The sequence below is a fragment of the Falco peregrinus genome, chromosome 8 (assembly GCF_023634155.1).
Source record: "Falco peregrinus isolate bFalPer1 chromosome 8, bFalPer1.pri, whole genome shotgun sequence".
NCBI classification, from domain to species: domain Eukaryota; kingdom Metazoa; phylum Chordata; class Aves; order Falconiformes; family Falconidae; genus Falco; species Falco peregrinus.
The window spans coordinates 64,613,772-64,638,284 of record NC_073728.1 but is presented as its reverse complement, the minus strand read 5'-3'; the positions used below and the strand labels follow the sequence as shown (position 1 = coordinate 64,638,284).

Below are 24,513 nucleotides of genomic sequence, written 5' to 3'. Positions count from 1 at the left end.
AGTTATGCCCTGCTGGAGCGTATGCCGACACCTCTCACCTGCTCACTGTCTGCCCGGCTCTCGCACCATTCCAGTCTCCTTTCTCCTCCACAGTCCCAGGCTTTCGGGCACTTGAAGACTCGTTGCCCAAGAGCAGCTTAAACTGCCCATGAGTAAGGGGAGGATGCCCCGTGCCGTGGGGGGGCTGGGGAGGGGGTGCCCGGTCGGAACCAGCCGGTCCCTGGAGGTTGCAAGGCTGCTGGTGGCCGTTGCTGTGGCAGTGGGGAAATGGTAACAGTCAGCTGTGCCTCTGCACTTAATAATGCAATTTCATGTCCGACATCAGACAGGAATGCAATAACTCAGCAACTCTGCTTCAGGAAGCTAAAGGAAACCAGATGAAGCTATGCAATTTTTTTACAATATCCAAATTCTTTCTGCAAGTCACCTTGTTTTATAAGAATTAATTCTCCTCGAGTCCTCTGAGGATCAGAATCTAATAAAAGTGCATATTTGTGTGATTTTTATTTTTGGCTTGGCATGAGACCTCTGGACGCTCTTTATTTGCAGAACAACACTGTCTTATGAGCCGAGTGAGATTCACTCACTAAGTCTCAGCTTTTAACCCAGCTTGCCAAGATTCTTCCCAGTAGCTATGGCATGCAGTGATCACCCATTTACACAGTGAAACACACACCTCAAACACTGCACTCTTAGAGATCCCAATCTCATGATTGCCGGCCTCCACTCCAGCAGATTAGTTGCTAGACCTCAAAACCCCATTTCGTACAGTCTGGCTAATGCTGTAATACATTTATTTGAATACTTAAATGCTTATCCTAGTTTGTGATTACTTGCTTTTAATACCATGTTCTTTTTTCTTTGCTTTTCTCAAAAATCAGGGAGAATGTGTACTAATATACAGTGAATTATAAGCCTGAATGGCCTAAGATTTTCACCTGAATCATTTTTAGAGTCGATACCCATGTGAATTTTAATCTGTGAACAGATAAGTATAACGTAACAGTCATTTACAGAGTCTGAAATTTGTACATTCTTTTGGCTTGCTATATATGTTCCCATGTAGATAAAAAGTATGTATGATCTATGTAATAGAATTTATAATTACCACGCAGGTTCATATTCTGTTTTTCCATAAATATTTCAGGAGCAAGCTCCAAGTCAGGATTATTTGGTGAAGATACTCATGGACCTATTGAATAGCAAAGACAGGCAGCCGCCTGCAGAAAATCCATCCATAGGAAACATGGTGGCACTTGTCAGTTGAAGTGGTATTTACAAATCACCCTATAGTCACCTGTAGTGAGGGAGGAATACGGCACATCCTTCCAACAGCCAGATGGTTACGCTGTGTATTATCAGTCAGGATGAGATATGCATTCACGTCAGCAGTGAGTACCATTTCATGATTCCTCAGGTGAGAGAATATTTTAAATCTAAACCAAATGCTGCCATCTTGCCAGGGCAGAGTGCAGAGCCCTTCTAACACCAAGCCTGGTGTTGGTCCGGAGACAGAAGGACTCTTCCCCTCCCAGCCCCCTGCAGTATTTGGCGCAGAAGACGCACCCCGCGCATGCTGCCACCCACGAGCCGTGCCAGACCGGCTTCAGGCTGGGCACGGCGCTGCGGGCATCGCGCCTGGCAGGCGGCAGAGCCACTGGCGAGCAGCGGGGCAGAGGTGCCGCAGGTGGCGGCTGAGGGCCGGTGGGTCCTACCTGGCCACCGGTGGTCCTGAGCTGGCAGCGAGTGGCCCCAGCACGTGCGGCCGGGGTTTGGCTGGCAGGGACCAGGACACGGTGGCAGGATGACTGGCGTGCACAGGAGCCACCAGCTTCCCAGCAGTCTGGAGCATATAGGCAATTAAGTCAGGCTTATTGTTGAAGTCAGCATTTTTGACTGGAGGCACTGAAAACCTATTTGACAACTGCATCTTGCCACATCCCCGGTTTTTGTTATTAATCTCTGCAATTGCCTTACCTTTACTCCTGTGGGTAAGAGATGTCCCCAAGGCATGAGTATAGATGGTGTACCGGAGTATGAAGTTGAAGAGCTTGAACTACCTGCTCCTACCAGGCTCTTGTGGCTCCAGTATGGGTGTTTCTCCCGTGTCGGAGGCAGCTGAGGAATTCAGACAACATATAGCATTAGGGTCCAGGCTCTGGTTGGTGTTCAGTTCAGTGATGGCTGTGGAGCTCAATCGGTTTCTGCATTTTACCAGATAGACTGGTATAGGACAAGGCTAGAAGTAAACAAATGAATTTTCATTAATTTGGGTAAGATGGGAAGTGGAGCAGATGCCTGCATCTTGGTCAGGACTGCTGATTTAAAGCACTGCTCATTCTAGGTAAGAGCTCCAGTGTCACCTCTGCTGGAGCTGCTTTGTCTCCTGGCCATTATCGTGTGGCTAAACCTGGAAATAAACAGCACAGGGACATGCTGACAGCATGGATTAGGATTGTTCTTAAGGTTAGTGATCTGCAATAAAGAACTGATGGCCTTAGTTAACAGATGACCCTTGTTTGGCCCATGCCAATGGAGTCACCACTTGGTTGCTGATTGCTTTAGTTCAGGGGTCCTCAGACTTTTTAAGCAGGGGGCCGGTGCGCAGATGAAGTGGCAGGCAGCCATCTGTGGCTGCTTGGTTTCCCCCCACAACCCCCAGCAGGGGAGCGGGGGGGGTCTGTAATACCAGGGGCCAGACTGTATCCGGCCCGCAGGCTGTAGTTTGAGGACCCCTGCTATAGTTCTTGTATCCCAGGGCATGGCATATGAAGGCACATGCCCCAGGTGAGATCCCTCACTGCATACCTAAGTGCTGGTTATATACCATCACTTATCCACCCAAGTTCTGCCCTAGAATGTGCCCATGTGCAGCAAAGCAGCTTTGCAGCCAGCTCACACTCCACCGAGCTGTTTGCTCCCTCCAGGCTCACCTGAGAAGGTCCCTTCTTCCCCGATACTTAAGTGGTGGGAGGCTCTGGGCACACCCCTTGTTGCAGAAAGGTGTGCACAGGGTTGGTTTGAGGTGAGCTCAGAGCATCATCGCTCAGCAGCCTGGCACCCAGACCATGGACAAAGCCTTTCTCAGGAAGGGCCCTTACCACAGGGCTCAAGGAGACCAGCTGAGCGTGGGGCTGGAGTGAATATCAGGGTCCGGCTTTGTGGGATCTGTAGGTCTCAGTGTATGATTTGTTATACGACTGACTGGGACAGAATTAGGCACAAAGCTGCAGGAATAATGAGTTTTCATCTGCTCCAAGACCAGGAGTCGGTAAGATAGGACCATACCGGGATGAGTATTATGGTTCATGTTGAGGTTGGTGTTGGAAGGTGCTGAAGAGCTGACTGTGTTACTGATTCTGACAGGCTTCCCTGTTTGTGTTGAGAAATGTGTGGCTGACTGACAGCTCATCCTTGAGGGAGAGTGCCTGTTGCTGAGGAGCCTGCTTGGGTGAGGCTGTGGTCCACGTCCATGCCAGATTCTTCTGGGCCTTTTCCAGCACTGCTGTCAAGATCTGCAGTGGACCAGAACTCCACGCAGCATTCCGAGACACGAATGAGCGAGAGGTTGGTACAGTTACATTTTCCAAACTCTGTTCCTCCCCTTAGTTACCCCTAACATGGTGCTCGGTTCTCAAGCACTGCTCTGCAAGATCCCTGCCTCCCTCGGCTGGTAGTGCCTCTCAGAAATGGTGAGTGTCAGTCTATAATTAGGGAGTCTGTAATCTGTAGATTAGTGGCTCCATGCTCCAGAGTCTCCATCTGCTGTACACACTGAAATCATTTTATCTCTAGTCTCAGTCCTGTTCCAGGCTTCTGAAATGATTTTCACAGGATTTTCTTTGTTGTGCAAAGCAGCTTGTTCATGGCTGTCATTGGGTGGCTAGGCACTAGAGCAGACATCGCACAATGGCCTCTTGTCAGCATGGCACAAGCTGCAGGATGCTCCTCTGTCCAAGCAGGAACAGGGCTTTGGAATGTATTTTTCTGCTGTGTTCAGAGAATCAGCCCCCCTCGACAGAGAGCAGATGGCACGTTGCCAGTTATTAGGGTGTTTACTGTGTTTAGACGATCGCCCAAACAATGGAAATCTACTGCCATCCTAATGGGCTGCAGAGACCGCACATAGGAACCTTCACTTACAGCCATACAACACACGAACATTCACTGTACAGCCATACCTCCTTCTCACACACCACGAGCCCAGGCCGTGCCTGCCGCTGTGCAGGCGGTAACACAGCTCAGGGCTTCACCCACCAAAGCCCTGTATAATGGTAACAGGCTGGGCAAAACGGGCATGCCCCGAGGTCAGCCCTGAGCTGCAGCCTGGCTCTGGCTGCCATCACACCGGGGTACCCCCACCTAGGGGCGGCTGACGTGCCGCCATGTATCCAGGACAGCCTCACGCCAGGCTTGGCCGCTCACAACCATAGCACGGATGGGACCCCCTTGCATTGTCCCCTCTTTGCTATTGTCTCGTAGCTGGAGATGCCTTGCAGCTGTCCCAGAGAGACACCCAGAGTTCTTGACCCAAAATCTGGTGTCAGAATTCTTGTTATTATCATAAAAATGATCTCCTGGATGGCCGTGCTTCCATGCATAGCAGATGGCAAAATCAGACGTAACAGTTGTTGACACCCAGGCTTACCATTGAGTTGTATCAGTTCAGGATGCTGGCGTCATTGTGCTGTATCTTCATTCCTTCAGCAAAGCACTCCTGCTTTACACCAGCAGAAGTTCAGGCTCAGAGATTACACAGTAGCTTTCCTATACCCTTACTGATCTGGGTCCAATAAGGAGCACCCTGCCTGAAATACATTTCTAATTGTATTGCAGATTTGTAAAAGAGTAAATGAATCTCCTTGTCTGATAGCTGGGTAGCTGCAAGCAATAGCCTTATTGTGCTTTGTTTGGTAGAGGGACTATTCCATACTGGCACACGAGCTGCACTCCACCGCCTTATCTGGAAAGGACCTGCAAAGTCTTTCTGAGCCAGCCACACTGCTTCTGTCACCTCACAGCAGGATGCTGCTGACAGATATCTGGGGGAAATACGGTTTGCAGAATTTCTGCAGCATCCATGACCAGCTAGCACACTTCTGGTATTTTAAATGAAAATGTCCAGTGGAGCAAAGCAGCCTTTCTCAGGCAGGCAGTGTGACACTCATGGAATCTGTGGAAATTCTGGGGTACAGAGCTACCTTCCCAGCCCTCCAACACCACACTTGCTACACTAATGAGTTCCCACTGTGAGCTCAAGGGGCCAATTGAAAAGCTACAAATGAATTCATTTTCTACATAGGTTCAATCACTAACTTATACACAGCTGTCAGAACTGTAGGTGAAGACAGTGGTAGTGATGAGGATCTTTGTCATACGTGTATACGCATTAGGAACAGCACAGACCGAGTAGCCCATACCCAGGCAACTAGTCGGGACACATCTGCTCTCACTGACATCGGAGCATCTGCATTCTAGTGGATGAAATGGCGTTCCTCTTGTGCATGAGCAGCAGAACATTGAGTATGGCCCATTCTTTCCCAAATGCATCACAGTTCATTTCAGTAACGACATTCTGGGCACAGGAGAGTCTCCAGAGAAGTGACTGCTAGAGCAACACTTGCACCTTAGACAAAGAGTGAGCATTTCCCTGATTTTCAGTCCTACGACTCACAGCACCCCTTGGAAGACTCCCCAGGATCTTACTTCACTAGCTAAAGTAGTGCATTAGAACAGTACAGCCAGGAAATTTTCTCCAATTCCTAACAAACCACAGCTAGCTGGGATGCATTCTTCCTTCTGTCAGCTTTGTCCTTTAGCTAAGAAGTCCCTCTGGCTGTCAGTGTTTAACTACCTTGATATATTTGCAGGGCAGACCCATGCCCTCACTGTGTTGGTTTCACTAGGTAAAACAAGCTAAGCCTATTCCACAAGTCCTGTAGCGCACATCAATTTTATATGCATATATATTCCCTTTGATTTAATTCTGAATTAGTGCATTTTAATATTAAATGCCCCTTCCATTTTTTCTAGCCAAAGGAAATGAGACTGCTTGGCTCAAGTTCTTGGCTTCATTCGTTATTTGAAGATCATTGTGCAAGGGGGATGGAGATGAATATTTTTGAACTCTGTAATAGTATAGATTTAAATTTAGACCCAAATTTCAGTGTCTTGGATACATTTAATGTGTTTCAGTCTCGTAAGAACACTTTCAAGATATGAGGTGCGGTGGATCTTGGGAAAGATAATGGGTTTGGGTTTTTTTAAATAAAGTATACATTCACATACTGGGCTATTCTGCTGCAATATAATGCTCTTTAGCTTAGATTTTAGCTTAGATTAGCGGGGATTTGAGTGTAAAAAATGGGATAGGCGTAAATACCTGGCTACAACTTTGCACTTCCAAAATGTGCTTTCCATTTCCTCCCTAACATTTTCCTCAGCAATTTCCTTCCAAAAGGGTTGTTGGTTTTTTTGCAGTGCACACAGCTTCCAGGAGCTGTGCTGCCTTTCACCTCTGGGATTATGGGCTCTCCAAGCAGCGCTGCATAATATTTTGTCTCTCTGACAACAAATGCAATAAAAGCACCGCTGTTCACTGCTGCCCCAATTCCGATCATGAAGACTCTTCAAAATGAAAACCCCAGCAGAAGTGGGAAAAGTCCAGTCTGTTCTCCTGAACAAGAGAAGGCTGTGAAAACCCACGAGCGTGCTGCACCCAGGAGTTACCCTTAAATATCCTCCTGCTTATCCCTGCTCCTGGTGTGTGCTGGCATGGCAGCACAGTGCCCAGCTGCAGGACACCTCCAGCACAGCGGTTCAGCCCCTTACCTGCTGGTGGGCCAGCAGCACTTGCAAGAAGGGATGCTTCAGGGGAAGTTAGCCTTGGACACCTTGGGTGGCCTGTGTCCAGAGCAGCTAAATGGCTGCAGTGATGTGTGGCAGGGGCACGCCTGCCCTAAGGCACTGCAGTCTTTACAATGCCCATCTCTGGTGAAGCCAACAGGCTTAGGCACTGAGGTGAAGTCCCCACATGCTGAAAAGGTACCAAGACAGTCGTTCAGAACAGGGCTGCTGTAAAAGTAAGGACCTGGTAGGAGCTGGGAATGGTGGGTGCTAGAGGGGGCCCCAGTGTGGCCATGTAAACCTGGGGTTCCCAGTGCTTGCCGTAGCCTGGGCTCTTACCGCTCCTCTTTTCCTTGATGTTCCTGCTGGCAAAGATGAAGTGAAACTGTCTAGGAATTTTTTTAAATTTTTTTTGTTTTTGCTTGCTGAGTTGCCTGGTCTGATTTTGCAGACTGGGTTTTAAAACCAGCAGATGTTTGCCCTGAAGAGGACAACACACTGCTCAGAGATGGCAGCGAAGCTGTCCCTGCTCCTGTTGTGTGAACGTGCAGCCAGGTCAGGCGAGGTTTCGGGAGCTCCCAGGAGTTCAGCAGCTGCAGCTCATTTGTCTCCCCTGGAAGTCAAGTGCTCATGAGAAATCATAAACCTCATTTCCAAAATCATAACCCTTATAAGGGTTAAAATTTAATGGGAAAAAAAATAAATCGTTTTCAGCTCTGCGGTTCTTCTGTCTTCCAAAGAAGGTCGCTTTGCCTGACCGCTAACAACACAGCACAGCTCGGTGTAGACATTTTAGCAGTTTTACTCTATCAGCCAGCCCAGGCCTTTGCAGTGATAACCCACAAGGCAGGGCACAAACCTGAATTTCGGGGTCGTTACCCCCCCATCCAGACACACCCGGCAGCTGGTCCAAGCACCTGGCCGCCTGGGCCGGGCCGGGCTGCAGCCAACGGGGCCGTTTGAAGTCCGTCCCGGGGTGAGGGCTGACCCGAGTGAAGGCTTTGGCACAGCGTGGCCCGGAGCGGAGCTCGGCCGCGCCCGGCACCGGCACCGGCACCGGCACTCGCTGCTGCTCGCCCCCACGCCCGTTCCTGCGGCGGTTCCGCTTCGCTTGAAATGACACGGGACCCGCCGCAGCGGCGGGTCTGCGTCGGTAACGGCCGGGGCTCCGCGCTGCGGCTGCCCCTGCGGCAGGGGAGGGCCGGGCCGGGAAGGGCCAGGCTGAACAACAGCCCGGGCGCCCGCAGGGCCGGTGGCGGGCCCGGGCCGGCCGGCGGAGGCCCCTGGTGCGGCGCGTTAGCTGCGGGCGGAGCGGCGCGGCGGCCGTGGCAGAGGGCAGCACTGCCCCCTGGCGGCTCCGCCGGGCCGGGGCGCGGGGAGGCGGCTCTGTGGACCCGCCCCGCCCCGGCAGAGCCCGCCCCCGGCCCGGTGCCGGTGCCGGTGCCGCTGCCGCTGCCGGTGCCGGTGCCCCAGCCCGGCGAGACCCGCGCTGCCCCGCACGCCCCGCCGAAGAGCCGGGGAGGCCGCGGGTGCGGCAGGGCAGGCCCGAGCCGGCGGCTGGCTCCGAACCCTTGGCCTCGCTGCGCTGGCCCAAACGGCAAATGGCCCAGGATGGGTTTGCTGGGCAAAACCCCTGTAAGGTCAAATGTGGCGCCATGCTGGGCAAGCTGGCTGCCCCCGCTGCCCACTCCTTGCCTTGGGCTGCCCACTCTGTCCCCCCGCTGCCTGCTCTGTCCCCCCTGCTGCCGGAGGGGCGAGCGGGCAAGGCGGGCATGTGCCTGGCTCAGCCTTAACACCGTTCCTTGAACAGATTCCAGACAGATCTTGAATAGCTCCATGAATGCGAGATTATTTTTTAAAAAACACTGCTGTTTTATTTTTATACAAACTAAAACACCAGAGGTCATTGAATCCTATATTAAATACATAAATTAAAAAATAACCATTCATAAAACTTTACATACAATAAGGATTCTCTTCTACACGTTAATACATATAGTACAGATACATGTCCAGTGTTTATCAAAGGGTCATTCTGCCAAGTCATTTACAATGGTGTTCTGCAACAGACACCAAAAAAATTGGGAACAAAAGTGTAAATATACATAAAACCACACAGGTGCTGATGTGAGGGGGGCAGGGGAAAACAAAAAACCCTTTGAATCACCAGCAACCGTGTGGCTGCCCGCTGATCCTCACCCTAGTAAGAAGGATTGCCTGGCATGTTCAGTCCTCGTGGGCTGCCACAGAATGGAGAGTCTTGGGGTTCAGAGGGTGTTTCCTGCTGAGATGAGGGCAGGGAGCTGGAAAATGAAGAACATCTACAAAAAAAAGTCTCCACGGTTCTCCAGGCACATCAGTAAGAGAGGATGGAGCTGTGAGCCAGGCTGATAATACTGCAAGACGCCCTATTTCCTTCTGCAACCCCAACTACCCAAACCTTTCTCACCCAACTAGGCCCCCCACTGAAGAGCTTAAATTGACAGAATAGTCTTCAAAATCTCCCAGCTGGGCCAGTGGAGAAAAAGCAGCAAGTCACGTTTTGGTCAAGCTGGCTTGCGCTGCGTCACCCGGCTCACCTGCTGCTCTGACAGTACGGGTAGCCTGCAGCGTCATCACTCCTGCCACAGCGGGGACCGACGGAGGGGAGGAATCCAGGGCTACACTGGCTGTCCTCAAAGGCTGTAATAAATAGATTTTTTGCTGGTTCATTTTGGGGAGGCGAGGTTGGCTGCAGTGACTAATTTGAGGGAGGATTCTCAATGCTTTGCCTCAGTGAGTGTCAGGAACAGCAGAAAAGCCCTGGATAAACAGCTTAAGCTTCAGGACAGAGAAGGCAGGAGACCCCAGAAAAACAGATCCAAAATCCAGTTGCCCATGAGATGTAAAACCATGAGGAGTGTACCAGCTGCGGCAGCTAAACAAGTCTAGATTCAGTTCCCCGTTCCTAGATTGGAATTTACTTTCATAAGCTATAGCAACAATTTACTATATACAATAGGGAATAGATAGATATATGCATATACATGTATATATATGTACATATACATATATGCTATATATAGATACATGTATATATATATACACAAACATCAAACTCAATTTGATCTGGCTGATAGAAAGTGTGTATTACTCAGCAAGTGTGTTTTAGGCATGGCATATGTTATGCTGCAAGGAGAGCAAAGCGGCTGTCATTCAGCTCTCTGGAGGGAATCCAGCAATCTTTCAAAGACTGCAGACCAAGATAAGCTGTGGACTGTCCACCACCACCACCACCCACACCACCACGCCCCTGAGCCCTTGGAAGTGGAGCACCTGCATGCATATGTATACATAAGAGCAAGGGAGAGGAAACTAGGCAAAAAAGAGAAGTGAAGGAAGATGTGTACAACACGGCTCAGAGGGCCTAAATGATGAAGCCTGCCGCAAGATCAGTCCTATGTTCTGAAGCTAGGGACTTCCATGTGCCATGACCCTTCCCCACGATCGCCTGAAACAAATGTTTCTAGTCCTCCTTTATTTTTTTAACCAACAGTCCTCCTTTTTCTTTTAACCAAAGCGGAGGCGGGAGTTATTGTACCATCACAGAAAATGAGTGCTGCTCATTCTTCTGCAAGAAGAGCTGAGTTTCAGTTGCCGGCCCTAATGCTAGGGTGAACAGTTTCCAGCCTGTAGTTACTTGCAGGACACTGCAGCCAAGTGTCCTTGTGAAATGTGTCCAAGTGAAATGAACTGGTGCTGTAACAGGGGGGGAAAAAGACAGGAGGAAGAGGGAATAGAGAGGAAAGCCCCCTTTTTGTAGCTAGCAAGATGTGGTAAAGTTGCTTAGTGATCTAAAGGTGTCACAGGTGTGGGATGAGAGTCTCAAAGGGCCTGACTCCAGAACTTCAGGACTAAACTGCTAGCAGCACTCTTGGAAAGCACGTGTAGGTTTGGGACAACCTTATCTGCAGATTCTTGTGCAGGGGAAAAGGAATTTGAACAAACAGCATGCAACGTACCTGTATTCATTTAACATACCTGCCTACAAGCCTGTTTTTTTAAAAATGAACCAACAAACATACAGCTGGTGCAGAATTCAGTAAACCCCTTGACTAAAACAGACTGCTTCAAGAAGATGTGGTCATTCTGTAATATAAAGTAATTTTAAAGAGCAGGGGGAAAAATACTTGCTAATAGCTTCTAACCTTTGATGGAAGGCTTAACACAATCTCAGGGCATGCAAGAAATGAGTACATTAGGAGTCTTTGTGGAGAAATGGAGCTCAGCACTGCAATCCAGTTGGGTGAATGGACACTAATTATTAAAAGCTATTCTGGCCAAAAAAAATCCATGAGGGGCAGGCATCGTCGATGCTAGAGGAACTTCATCCCTGCTATGGCTGAGGAACTGCTTTTGACCTGCTGAGCTGCTGTGGTAAGTTACTTCACTGCTTTGTGCCTCAGTTGCTTCATCTGTAAAAAGAAGCACGCAAACAAAAGAGAGACACTTTTAAAGCTTCTGATGGGCAGAGTCTGTGTGCGTAAGATCTTGGTACGTGTGAGCCCCATTTTGAAGCTTTAAGTAATGCACAGGCTGTATTCTGGCCCTTGGTTTTCTATTTTTAATACAGACATCCATTTCTCCCAGTTAAGGCTCCATCGTGAAAGACAGAGCACAAATAAGGAGCCTTGCCACAGGAACCTGAAGTCTAAACAGGCAGGACTCCATTTCCAGGGAAATAAAAGCAGAGGCACGAAGTGCATTATCAAGCCTGGTTCATACAGTACATCAGTGAGAAAAGGGAAAAGATGGGTGCAGCTGGTTGTGCTGCTCCCAGCAGGCACAGGAGAGTCACAACACTTGCTGCAGGTGTGACACTCCCCAGCATTCGTTTCTTGCTGACTACAGGGGGGCACGGACCCGTGAGCCTCAGGAAGACACCAGGACTGCGTTCCAGACTTTGTGATTAGAGATCAGTAATGCTTTGAAATGCAAACTACTTCTAGTTACTCTTAAGTGTGGAAAAATCTAAACAGACTAGTGATATTTCTTACTTCTAATAAGGATGTGTTCACAGATTTTTCCCCCATTTTTGGTTTATGTATCATTGATCAGGAAGCCAGCTAACAAAGTCAGTTTGACAAGCCAAACCAAAACATTTATTCCAAGCTGGGACAAAACAGTTGGAAGCTGACACTTTCTGGATCGTAGTCCATAGACAAGGGGGTTGGCTTTTTTGCCCTCTGTCCTCCAACATACTACTTCTCTTTCTCAGAAGCTACTCTGTAGGTCAAATCCAGTGTTCCTCAGTGTATTATTCAAATAGTAAACCCAAGTATAGTCATTATTATCTCAGTGGCAGTCTTTAAAGATTATGAAAAGTATCTGACAATAGACAGACTGTTCTTCATGGAGGGAGGGTGAAGAGAGATAAGGCTACAACTCCATCAGAAATCCTCCTTACACCAGACACCCTCTTCTTCCCTTCCTTTGCAGAGTAGGGTGGTGCTTCATTATGACCTCAAGCGCAAAAGGTGGTGCCCTGTCCTGCCCATCCTGCAATAAAACAGACCGCATTTTTCCTTTCTTCCCTCCACGTTGCAGCTGTCATTTGTTCCTGAGGTTAAAACCAAAGGAAGGAGAGGAGGAGTCCCCGCAGTGAGAAAGCCAGACAGTTCAAACTGAAAGCTTTGTTGTCAGCATCTGTCCACAGCTCGTGTGTTTCTCCTGCTCTGTCCTGTTAACTTCAGATCCATTCGTGGGATGACAGTGTCACGTTTAAATGACTGCCCTGCACAGCAGGGATAGATTTTTCTGTTGTAACTTTGGTTACACTGACTTGATCAGCTGAAAGTGGTTCCTTCCCTTTAAGTTCTTCCTAAGTGATGTAGGTTCAGAGTTTATTTTTTTTCTCCTTTTGTAATTTCAACATACAGAATTTCATTAGATGCAGCATATACCATAGCTTTAAGTAACAAATCTTGAGTGATGGCTTTAAAATACAAGGTGGTTGCAGTCTTGGCTATAGGTTGCTCATTTTTATACTTTTTAAGATAGGTGTAAACAATGTTCTCTTCATCAGGGGGGTGGAAGCATTTGCCTTTATAAGGATTTATCTGTGTGGTCGGGCACTCTAAAAATAATAATACAAAAAAAACCCCAAAAACAGCTGTATCAGATAAATGGTAAGTTCCTCTGCCTACCTATCCCAGCTGACAAGATGCAGTCTTATCAGTCAGAAAGTTGATCAGGTCTGTTCTTACAGTTATCAGTGTTAAACTGTTCATTTGTATGAAAGGCATTTGTGAAAATTCTGGGTATTTTGCTAAGTCTATTCATTTAACCCTACGCAGTACTAGGAGTGGCACCACACACCAGCAGGCTCTCAGGGGTTGTAAACCACATTTCAGCACTCTCTGATGCTCCTTGTCCTCTCTATGAGGAGCAGAGACAAGCCATTTGGACTAGACCCTCACCCCCTCCCCAGGCCAGCCTCTATGCAGCAGTGATTCAACAACTCTTCTTGTGTTGGTACTGTGTTACAGCAGCCTTCCTGGGCTCCATGAAGTCCTACTCGATAAATGTGTGAGTGCATCAAATTAGTGCAGAGCTTGTGCTAGATGTGACCCAGCAGCCAGATACAGGTAGAAGAGACTGCAAACAAGTAATAATAAATCTGCTAGAATTTTGGAAGGAATGTAGCAGCCAATATCTGCCCTTAAAATAGGCCAAAAGTAATTGTTATCAGCAAATGTGGAGGTTTTGTTGTATTTTTTTTTGATGGTCCTGATTCTTCTTTTATATGTGTGGTTCTCCCCTTCCTGCTTTGAGAAGAGGGAAGGAATGGCTCCTCTGCAACAAAGAATTCTGTCTGCCTTTAAATACATTGCAGAGCTAATTGTAAGGCTGTTAAAACACACATTTTTTTCTTAGTATGCAGACACAGAAATGTTACAGGCACCTCAGACACAGGCTCCAACACAGAGAGTTAATCAGCACTGCTGGAATTCCAGTGTCAGAATAATAGGGTATTTTTTTTTCTATTTCGGGAAATGCTTATTTCAAAAGATACTGGTATATACCGGCTATTCCTGAAAAGCCAAGTGACTCATTCATGTTATGTCTGTAATTCTCCTCGCCCTCCTTTCTTTTCTGTGCTGGCATACCAAAACCACGCATACAGCCTCAGGAAGCATCCGCTGACATTTTTGCCCTGGCACTCAGGATTTCCTATTCTAAGTTCAATTACAGGTGGATTAAATTTGACATGTGAATGATCTTTTTCTTTCTAATGAAAAACGTCATATCTATGAACAAAAATTGTTATGCACTTTTTGGATATTTTTGGCATTTCCATCTACCACTGAGGGTTTTTTAAAAAACTTCTGAAAAAAAAATATTTTCAAAACTAAAAAGTTTAAAAAAAAATCAGAAAGACACCATTTCCTCATGAGTTCTAATATTAATGAAAATTTTAATTTGTATTTCTCAGATGTATGCTCTACTGAAAAGACTTCCCTGGGTGCATCACCTTAAAAGAGACAGGATTAGAAAAACTGTTCAGTAGTTTAATGTCATAAATGCATTTTTAATCAAGGTGATCTAAACTGAGCAAGGAATGTCTTTTGAAGCATATTTTCAAAGTAGTAAGAACCCCCTTGGCTTCTTATTTTTCTTCTACCATAGCTGATACCAGCATTGGTAAAAACTAGGATGTAGCAGCTTCTTACCAATTCTGTAGCTGTACCAGAAGCAGCAAATAGTCAATAGAAAACCAATTCCACACCCATACAGGTGGAAAATATAGGCACCAACTGTATATACAGAAAATTCTGAACCTCTTACTGCCCCAGTTTTTCTCATGTGCTTTACAAGGGCTTTATCATAGCTGTGAAAAAACTGAAAAAAGGACAACAGTATAGGCAAATGGGAAAAACTCATGCAAACAGCTTCTTGCAAATATCACTATTGGTTCCTGTGAGTTTTCAGGGTGCACCTTAAATCCAAGATTTTTTTTAGGCTTTTTTTTTTCCACTTTCCTTCTAGGCTGGCACTTGTTCTGGACTCATGATTCTGTGGTATAGCAAAGGGACACAGTCATAAAAAATTATTTGCTACTACTGTGTACTGTGAAAACTTTGGCTTCTTAAAATTAGCCTATACATAATTTGGCTGTTTCAGAAGACTCTGATATTTTTCCCCACTAGGAATAAGCAAGAAACTGTAAAATCAAATTTTCACCAGTCATGGCCACTCAAAACATCTCACAGCTGCTGTGCTATGTCATGGTTTCCAGAAATCCTGCAGCAGGAACATTAGTAAGTATGCAGTCATAACTTAGTCTGTTTAATGCTTACAGGATCAAGGCAGTATGTTTTAAATAGCAGCAACTCTATAATGATATTGGCTACTGTTTACAAGAGCCTTGATCACTGATCTGTCCACATTCCTCTGATTCTTTCCCATGGTTCATTCCCCATTCAGTCCAACCTCCGTGTATATTGCTGCCTCAGCCCATGAAAACATTCATTTTGAGGTCTGGCCAGCCAAGGAGGCAGTGGATTGCAGTTGATGTGGCTAATTCCGAAAGTTGTTTCTGCATCAGCACAAAACTGCAAGAAATCATTGATCTAGCTGAAATGAAGCACAAGACTGGGGGCTCTCCCTTAGAGAGAAAGGAAAACCCACCAAACTGGACCCATGCCACTTAGTTATGATCAATACCTTGAATTGCACCTGGAAACAAAGGCTGAGCTAGTACAAATGGTGGGAGGGCATGGCAAAACATCTCATGCAATTGTATTCTCAGCTTGCCTCAAGTGCAGGGCAGAAGAATTTATTCACTAACAAAGCTCAAGCCAGAGCCAAGAGATACAATGAGAAATTTAATGGTATGGGTCTGTCCCCAAATCAGAAAATTTTTATCTGTCATTACATCTCTTATTCTATTATTCTACTTCTGTTATCCTGGATCAGAAGAAAGATCCTCCTAGTCCAGCATCCTGATGGTTCTGAAAGTGGCTAGTCACAGAAAGAAAAATGTGAAGGCCATGTACATTACGGTTCCCTGATTTATTTCCCCATCTTCACATCACTTTTTGAACTCTGAACTTTCAGCTGCTAAGCATGCTGTGGCAAAGACTTCTTTACATCCTACATCATTAACTATCATTTTTTGTTTAAACTTATTACGTGATAATTGCTTGTACTGGAGGAGACAGTGAACGATAGCAAACTATCCGTCCACCCATTCTATAACAAATTTTCTAGACCTCACCTGTACCTCCTTTTAACAGCGTCTCACTTTCTGAGCCAGAAAACCCCTTCCACCTCTCTGCCTCCCTCTTCCTGTCTCTCAGCAGCCGATCATTCTTTCTTGTCCTTTGTATCTCTCCTGCTTCTGGGCAGTGAGCTCTACATGTTATAACCTCCCAAACTATTTCCTGAGTGTCAGTTCAGAGCCCATCACAGTATCTATATGGTTGAGATTTGTAACTGTTTTCCACCTGCATCACTTTGCAAACATTGAGTTTCACCTGCAATTCTCTTAGCTATTTGATACTGTGAAATCCTTGTTAGCTTTCATTTTTACAATTCTGGATAGCTCAGTATCACCAGCAAGCTTTGGCAATTTCCTTACAAGTACACTGGATGGTGTTGGTGTGACTGCAACTCCCTCAACTCCCTGTAGAAACAGCTGTGTGACTACCCTCCTTATGAACTATGACAGACTAACAACGACCTGCTGAATTCTCTGACTCCAGACATACACAAGAACATACAAGGATGTGATGTGATCCTCAGCTCTGTGCAAGAAGCGTTAGCTTTGAGGAAACAAATAAAATAGTCTTACCTTTCCAAGAGGCACATTGACATCAAGGCCAAAGAATAAAGGCAAGAGAGAAGAACAAGAAGAGAAATAGAAACTGCAGAAGAAAAAGAGGATTGTGTAAAAACTAGAGGTCTTAGCAATGTAAGCATCAGAATTATTTTTGCTCTCTGTAGGACAACTAGAATAACTATGCCTTTAGAAAACACTGTATTTCCCTAGCTATTTCTCTATGTACCATACCACCTCCCAGGCTTAGAAAATAGATAGCATTAATTTTGGTGATAATTACAATTGGCACCATATTGAAAGCCTGAGGTATAACTGTCACTATGAACCACCATGGGCTGACTGAAGTCACAAAGCTGGACATCAAAAACAGCACAGGTAATATTTTTAAGTGCATTAAAAAACAGTGCCTGCAATCCATGCTGCAAATAGTCTGGGAATATATATATACACACATACATACACGCAGAGTATCAAACCCTAACCATTAAATGTTTAATAATATGTTCTTGGAGGTCTCATTTTAATCATGAATATATTGTTTTCTGAGATGTAAATTTCTGTGAGTTTAAAGCTCTTCTGAAAACTGACACTAAAAAAAGTCTCCTGTTCAAGGTCTCCAGTTGATCAATAGCATAAGTTTTGCTTTCTTTATTTTCATCACAAATTATCGTCTGTTATTTTCCCAAGTTATATATATTACAAAGAAAGACACTGAGTCCTTGTATCATAAAAATACTGTCAGAAAAGCAGAAAGAATTATGTGTATCAAGTTTTGCATTACGCCCACCTGTTTCACTTTAGGGACATACATATAAACTTGAAAGGGCTCATTAGCACTACTGTCATTATATTAACATAGCCATCATTCCATATTACAGTTTACACATGGATGTTAATATTCACTGGTGTAAGTACACCAGCATGGCTACCACTGGAAATGCACCTTACACCGGGCTGGCATTTCTAGAAAGGACATCATGGGTAGCAGCATGCTGTACCCATGCCATCATCTTTCTTCAACAATCTAACCTATCTGCAAGTAGCAAAACTCAGTGTGACAGAGTTGGCCTTACTCACCAACAAAAATGCAGTGCTTATTTGAGAGAGAGAGAAAGTATGTGTATGTATATATATAGTATATATAAGAATGTGCACATATAGTTCTTTTGACAGTTCAGTTTAAGGGCAAGATTCTGGTACCATATTTACGTTGCAGTCCATTACAAGCTTCAATAAAGAGGACAGTGTCAGAACCTAAGCTCCCTAGTCCTGCCAGATAAGGACAACCTTCAAATCTTCACTCAATTTCATTCAGTCCTTCCTGCTTGCCAGTCTCACCTTGCCTGTATACCAACATGACATTTAACAGCCAAATAAAGGCTTCATCATTTGGTACAGTTATCATTCACCATAATTAAAAGTGTTTGGCATGTATTTTATAAAATGAAAGGTTGTGGAGGAGACTCTAAGATTAAAGTCTCTATATACTGAAACACAAACTGAAAGGAAAGCATAGTAGGACACCACCAACAGGTCCAACTGATGCAGCTAAACAAAAAGGTTTTGTAGTTCAAGAGAACTAGGTCATTACTTTCAAAAAAGTTGATCAGCATGCTTCAGAAGCATAACAGAACCAACCTTTTCCTCCAGATCCTTAATTTGTCTCTTTTGGATGTCAGTTTTATCTTCTAAATCTCGAATCCTCTGAAAATCAGAAAAGAAAGCATCTAGACTAAATTCTCAGTAAATCTGCTCTGCTGAACAAGTTAGTTAATGTTCCAAGTGCCAAAAGCCTAGAAATTAACAAGTCCGTTTCTTTGGCAGGGATAATCTTGTGTAGTACTGCAACTCCATCCACTAACCCTGCCTAACCACAACTTTACTGTGTGCACAACTGTTCAAAATATGCTACTGCATATATATGTGTCAAATGCTGGAAATCAATATCAATAGTGGAACTGCTTCATATTACCGATTTTATCTTAATTCTGTGTTAAATAGATGGAAAGCATAAGGTCACGTTTATACTCTTTAGAATTATATCATGATTCATTAAAATTTCTCAGTTTGATGTGTTGGAAGAGGATAAAAGTGTTATTAGATCTGAAATTATTAACGTATACATTTATACATTCATTCTGTGGTAAGTGGGATATATGTAACTTATAGACAAGGTGTATTTTTTTAGTAGAGCTAGGAACTTCTAGAAAAAAACCCACCATGTAACATGAGTTAAACTTTTGGCCCCTTGGGCCAAAACAGAACAGGTAACAGATCTGCTAAGTATGAAAATGATGTCTTGAATTTCAGTATCTATTCAGTCAGGGCCTAAGACAGCTGGACAGCAAAGAGCAGAGATCCAAAGAGGCAAACCTGGAGACACCCAGAGAGCAGATGGCACTCCTGTGACCAGCTTTCTAATTGTCCGGAAGTGAGATGACTAGCTGATGAAACTCTTCCCTTCCTTGCCTTTCAGCCTTTCCCAACCCATCTGCAACTGAGGCTGGCTAAGTTGTTCAGAGAAGCCAGAACTGCTGTGGCAGTATTAATCAGGGCAGCAGTCATGGCTGAAATCAAGAAGCTCCTCACTCTGCGAAGGCCTGGTAAGAAGTAAGGGTGGACCCAGTCCTGAGACTCCGACTCAGGATCTGGCAGCACTGTGAAAACGAAGTCCTGTGAACCAGAAACCCTAACCACTGGGTGTATGTTTTCTCTTACTCTCATAAACATTTCAGTAAGTTTTGTTTCATTGTGCAACTGTCACGTTAATCAGCATGCTGTGACTGCTGTTTTGCTCTGGAATGTCACAGCTTGCAAAGTAGCAAACACTGGTCTTTGAAGGTGAAATGTAGGACTGTATCTCAGCAGTGAAACATAAAAACCGCCCACTTTGCAGGGGACAGAGCAGCAGTGTCTGGAAAAACAGATAGCTCCTCCTGTGTAACACAAGCCAGAAGCATTCATACAGTTCCTCTTGTGCCCAGTCCAGTAACCAGGGATGATCATTCTTATTACAAAGCCAGATTCATGCGGACAGAATTCTGCATGAAAACTTTGGTTTGGAATTTTAAAACTCAAAATACACCAAAACAATCCTCCACAAGCTAATATCACATGTGTTTGTGTACACAGTAAAGACATAAAATATGAAACAAAAAACTAGATGCCAGGTGCTCTCATGACCTGGAGCTTGTCTAAATTTGATCTCAGCTGATGTTCCCATACAGCAAAGCTGAGTAGATATACATGTGTGTGGTTCCTTTTTCTTACCTGATGAGCCTGCTGGAGTAGCTCCATCCTCTCCTGAAGAATCTGGCAATCATATTCTCTGCTTTTCCTCAGCATCTGACGTCTTAGTTTTTCTACTGCTGTTCTCAGCTCTTCCTGCTGTTTTTCAGTGAGTAGCTCCCCAAACTTTATCACCGTTTCTTGCTGCAAAGCATTGTACAAGGTGGCTTCAAGTTCCTGGATCCTCTGGTTGATGCAATACCAAAAGCCAGTTAGAGATGAAACATTGTTTAAAACACAGTGGGAACTGGGGGTTGGTGGCAGATTCAGGCGCCTGCATGAGAGGTGGTCCCTGTGCTCAAGTGCGCAAAAATGTGAAAAACAGAACTCACAAAATAGTTCAGCATTTTGACAAAAGGACACGAACTTTTATTTTTAAAATATTTTAATATTAATTTTCACGGAAATCCCTCACACTTTTTTTAAGCAGTTACAGAGATGATTAGGAGCTGGATAAATTTTCATACCTATTTTATAAGTGTAAAGATGAGTATTTCACCAATTCTAACATATTGACCCATTGTACTAAAAAACAAAAGAGGAAAAGTTGAAGGTCACTGTCAGGCTACTTTACTCTTAAACCTGCTAATCAACGAGCATCCTCATTAACTTGACAAACCAATCATGATGAACTTGCACAGCCAGTTATCAGACCTATGTATCAGAATTTGATATAGCAGTGTTTAGGGCAGGAACTCTTGCTTTTTGTGGCATACTGTCTTCTTGCTATAACATATGCAAAACAGCCAAGATTCCAGATCAGAGTTCCAGTTGGTTGCACTGACTCTAGTTGCACAAGGTGACATTAACGAGTAGTATCTGCCTTTAACTGACAAAAGAGTTTCACACTTCAGGAGACCTGCCTTTTTGTGACATGAAAAAACTAGGTGTCATGTTGAAGCTGTGCAGATTGCATGGTAGTGCATTAAAGGAATGGGGAAAAACCAAATAAATCTAGAAAGATACTACAGAAAAGCAAGAACCTCTCTTCCTGATCCGACAGGAGCCTGTGTCCTGTCACAGTGCTGGCCAATATGTGCTGTAGAACCTCCTTTGTACATACCATGTATGCTTGGTCAAGAGCTTGCTTCCTGTAGTCCAATTCTTCCTCCAAATAACCTTTTATTTTGCAAAATTGCTCCTACAATGAAGGGTCATTTGGACAGAAAAATGAATTAGTTACTCAAAGTATTTCACCAAGTTTTATTAAAGCAACTACAGATACCTGACTCAGGAGTAAAAGTCTTCAACTGACACTCTGCAGAGTTAATATCTGACTCAGCTAGAAAAGGCGGAAGGGAAAATAGCTGTGGATTGCTTTTTATGATAATACATCTGATCTACATGGAAATAAATCTATCATCTCGTTGCTGACTTCAGTGATATCGCCTAGCATTTCAGTAGTGTAATTCAGGGGTTTGTGTGTGATTTTTCTAAAGACACCTCCTCGGGTGTCATGGACAACTCCTTTTATGCTTTCTATTTTAGAAGTGTGGAAGTGCAATAAACAGGAACTAAATGGGCATATTCACATTATTTGGGCAAAGCTGCTGTGCTTTAACTTCTCAGCCTACCTTAAGCTGAACTGACCTAAGCATGGACATATTATAGGAACAGAACGTAAACCACTATAGCTACCCAACTCTTCTAGTTATGCTTGTTCATCTTGTAGGTTACTTCCATTGACTAGCATAAGAATAGGGTAAGGTACTAACTTTACTGGTGCTACAGGAAATTCAGTTCACCTGTGAATGTTCTGCCCTTCTGGATGATATTGGCTTAAAATGTAATGAAAGAAAACAGTGTGATAGTTCATTAGTTTCCCACGTACTGGTACTGAATAAAATGTGATACAACAGCTGATGTTTAGACTGTGAATCTTACAAGGCAAAAAGCGCAGTCATTTGCATCGCTGAAAATCACTGAGCAATGTTTGAGCCCTCTGTACTTATTAATACAGTCATCCTCATGGAAAAAAAGTTTTCAAATCTTCAGTATTTCTGTTTCTATGTTAGTCTGCTGTTGCATGTGAACCAAACAAGTAACAATTTTTTAGATCCACCAATAATCAGAGAAAGCCTACATACTTGTTTTGCCAAAAGGCTTTTTCAGTTATCTTTCGGCACACCAAGTAAATGTGACACAGTCAGTGTCTTGCCCCTAAAATGTGTATTAAGGAAAGTTCACTTACCATATCACTTTCCAGTTCCATCATCTTCTGATGCAGAGCAGCTTCAGCTCCCTCAATCTGCTGGATCCACTGGAAGGAAGACAATGAGAGCTGTGACCTGCTGTGTTTTCTAGGCACATGGGCAGTGGCAAGTGGGAGCTCTACAGCATCTTGTTAATCTATTTTTAGTAACCTACTTCTGGGCCCATGTTGATTAGGTAGTGCTTCACAGAGAAGCAGTAAGAGGATCACCATTACTGGATCATGGGAAGATGGAAAAGCATACTTTCTTGGATAGACAGGGAACCTATTCCATCCCATGGATAAGGGCCCATGATGGGGCTCTAGCATCTCAAAAACAGCTTAGCTGTGTAGATGGCAATTTACTTTGCAGAGGAGAAATTGCTGAGTAGAATCCTTGGAAGCTGTCATGTTGACAAAATTGTGTGCTGCATTTGAGCCACAGAAAGCAATTTTAATCTGCCCTAATTTTCTTTTTAATTTTCAAAATAAGAAACTTTGACACATTATTTCAGTGGGAATTATGCATACATATTCCTTCAGAAGTTTTGAAAATCTCAGGACCAGAAATCCCACACTCCAGCTAATTATGGTTTAAATGTCTGATGGTTTCTCATTCCATTTACAATAACAAGTTTCACCTTTAGCAAGGTGTTTGGGACTGTGCTGGCAGTTGGCTTTACCTGGAGAATCGCTTCCTACACTAGAAAAGTTTGACAATATTGACAACAATAACAGAGCAGAAAATATCCAGTGTTAGATGAGGCCTTAGATAACACACGAGAAAAGCAAGCACACAATTTACCTTCTCTGCCAAGGACAATACAGTGGAAGCCTGAATTATGGCCACTTGTTCTTCATTTCTTAAATTCTGTGAAGAGAGAGAGGGAAGAAGAAAATTGGCAGCACCTTCCTGCATGAATAAAGATAATTCCGGCTACAGACTAGGTCTACAGTTTTCAGGGGATCCCTGTAGTACCAAGTATCCTATTCCCATCAAAACAGCCTGTTAACATATTAAAAAGAATACTGCTTTTGCCTTCCTCCATGATATGGACTATATGTTTTCGTCCCATTGCATCTTATGAGAAACAAACTAAAATTAGACCCATGTATCTGTTTTCATGCTAGTTTTACAAAGCTGACTTTCCATTAAAGTTTTTGTAAAAATAATGCTGATTTACACCAGCATGTGAAGAGATAATCACGATCCTTCGTTTTTATTTCTTATACATTTTCTTAAAGCACATCTAACATTGGCCAGATACAGGATGATCTCTTTTACGTGACTAAAGTAGGCAGCAATGCCCACTTAGAAAGCCACAGGGAATTTGATAATTCTTGCCTATTAATGAAACTGTTTGCAGAGGAATCCAAGTCCTGATGAAGAGCAGTTGGCTCAGACTGCCAAGTTAATTCATGTGCTTTCCTGAATGACTGGAGTGCAGTCAGGCCCAGTTCCAAATATGAGTGACCTTTGGACACTCTTCCCAGTCTGCTAAACCAGACATTAAGGCTGCTACTTCATTACTAGTTCTCTGACTATTGAAATCTCACAAATCCTTAACTTACAGAAACAAATACTCCTTAAATTAATTGTTCTGATATTACATAATTTAACAAGTATCTTAGAAAACAGTCATGATAATTATAGATTTCACTTACTCTACTGTACAAAATGCAGCTTCTAAAGGGAAAACACCTCCCACTTTAACTTACCCCATTATCACCTAGGATGTCTAACTGCTTTATGAGGTCTGGGATGCTGACATCCTGCAAAGACAGAATAAGGTAAAGGCATGGCATGCACATTTTATTACAGCTGCAATATTCATCCCTCCTATGAACCACGTTGAAATCAACCATATTGTTTTATCCCATGGAAATGCACCACACAGTGATTTCCGTTGCCTTTGAGCCAGGTTTTATCATTACGTTGAAAATTATGAGTCCAATTCAATTGTGTCAGTCATCACACACCCTTACATTAGACTGAGTTTAAGTGCTTAAAGTTTAGTGTAGTTATTAGCAGAGATGAATGTAATGGGTTATAAGGGCAGCACCATCCACTCCTGTAGTTAGAAGTGCTGCCTTATAAAACTGACCTACCTTAACTCCTTCCTTCATGCAGTAGATCTGTAGAGCACTCACACCATCTGAGAATGGGTGAATCTGGAGATTAAATGGTGGGGAGCGTCTCTCTCTTTCCTGGAAGTAAATTGAAAAGATGCCAGAGAACATATTAGAATGAAGGAGATGCACACAGAACTCATTAAATGCCATAGCTACTGTTTATATCATTCTTCACAAATCCAAGCTCTTCATTTTACAAGTCAAAGAAACAAACATTTAGTCTTAGTCTGAA

At 44.3% G+C, this 24,513-nt stretch overlaps 1 protein-coding gene across 1 annotated transcript in view; it reads right to left on the bottom strand.

Moving 5' to 3' along the window:
* Positions 1-8,722: 8,722 nt before the first annotated feature.
* Positions 8,723-24,513, bottom strand: part of JAKMIP2 (janus kinase and microtubule interacting protein 2) — a 62,571-nt gene continuing 46,780 nt past the window's right edge. The window contains exons 14-22 of the mRNA XM_055812988.1: positions 24,258-24,356; positions 23,868-23,921; positions 22,954-23,019; positions 22,149-22,217; positions 21,021-21,098; positions 19,940-20,143; positions 18,308-18,373; positions 16,682-16,754; positions 8,723-12,961 (exon numbers count right to left, since the gene is read on the bottom strand). Of these exons, the coding sequence (XP_055668963.1) occupies positions 16,704-16,754; positions 18,308-18,373; positions 19,940-20,143; positions 21,021-21,098; positions 22,149-22,217; positions 22,954-23,019; positions 23,868-23,921; positions 24,258-24,356 (687 nt within the window). The 3' untranslated portion in view covers positions 8,723-12,961; positions 16,682-16,703. The remainder of the gene's footprint in view (positions 12,962-16,681; positions 16,755-18,307; positions 18,374-19,939; positions 20,144-21,020; positions 21,099-22,148; positions 22,218-22,953; positions 23,020-23,867; positions 23,922-24,257; positions 24,357-24,513) is intronic.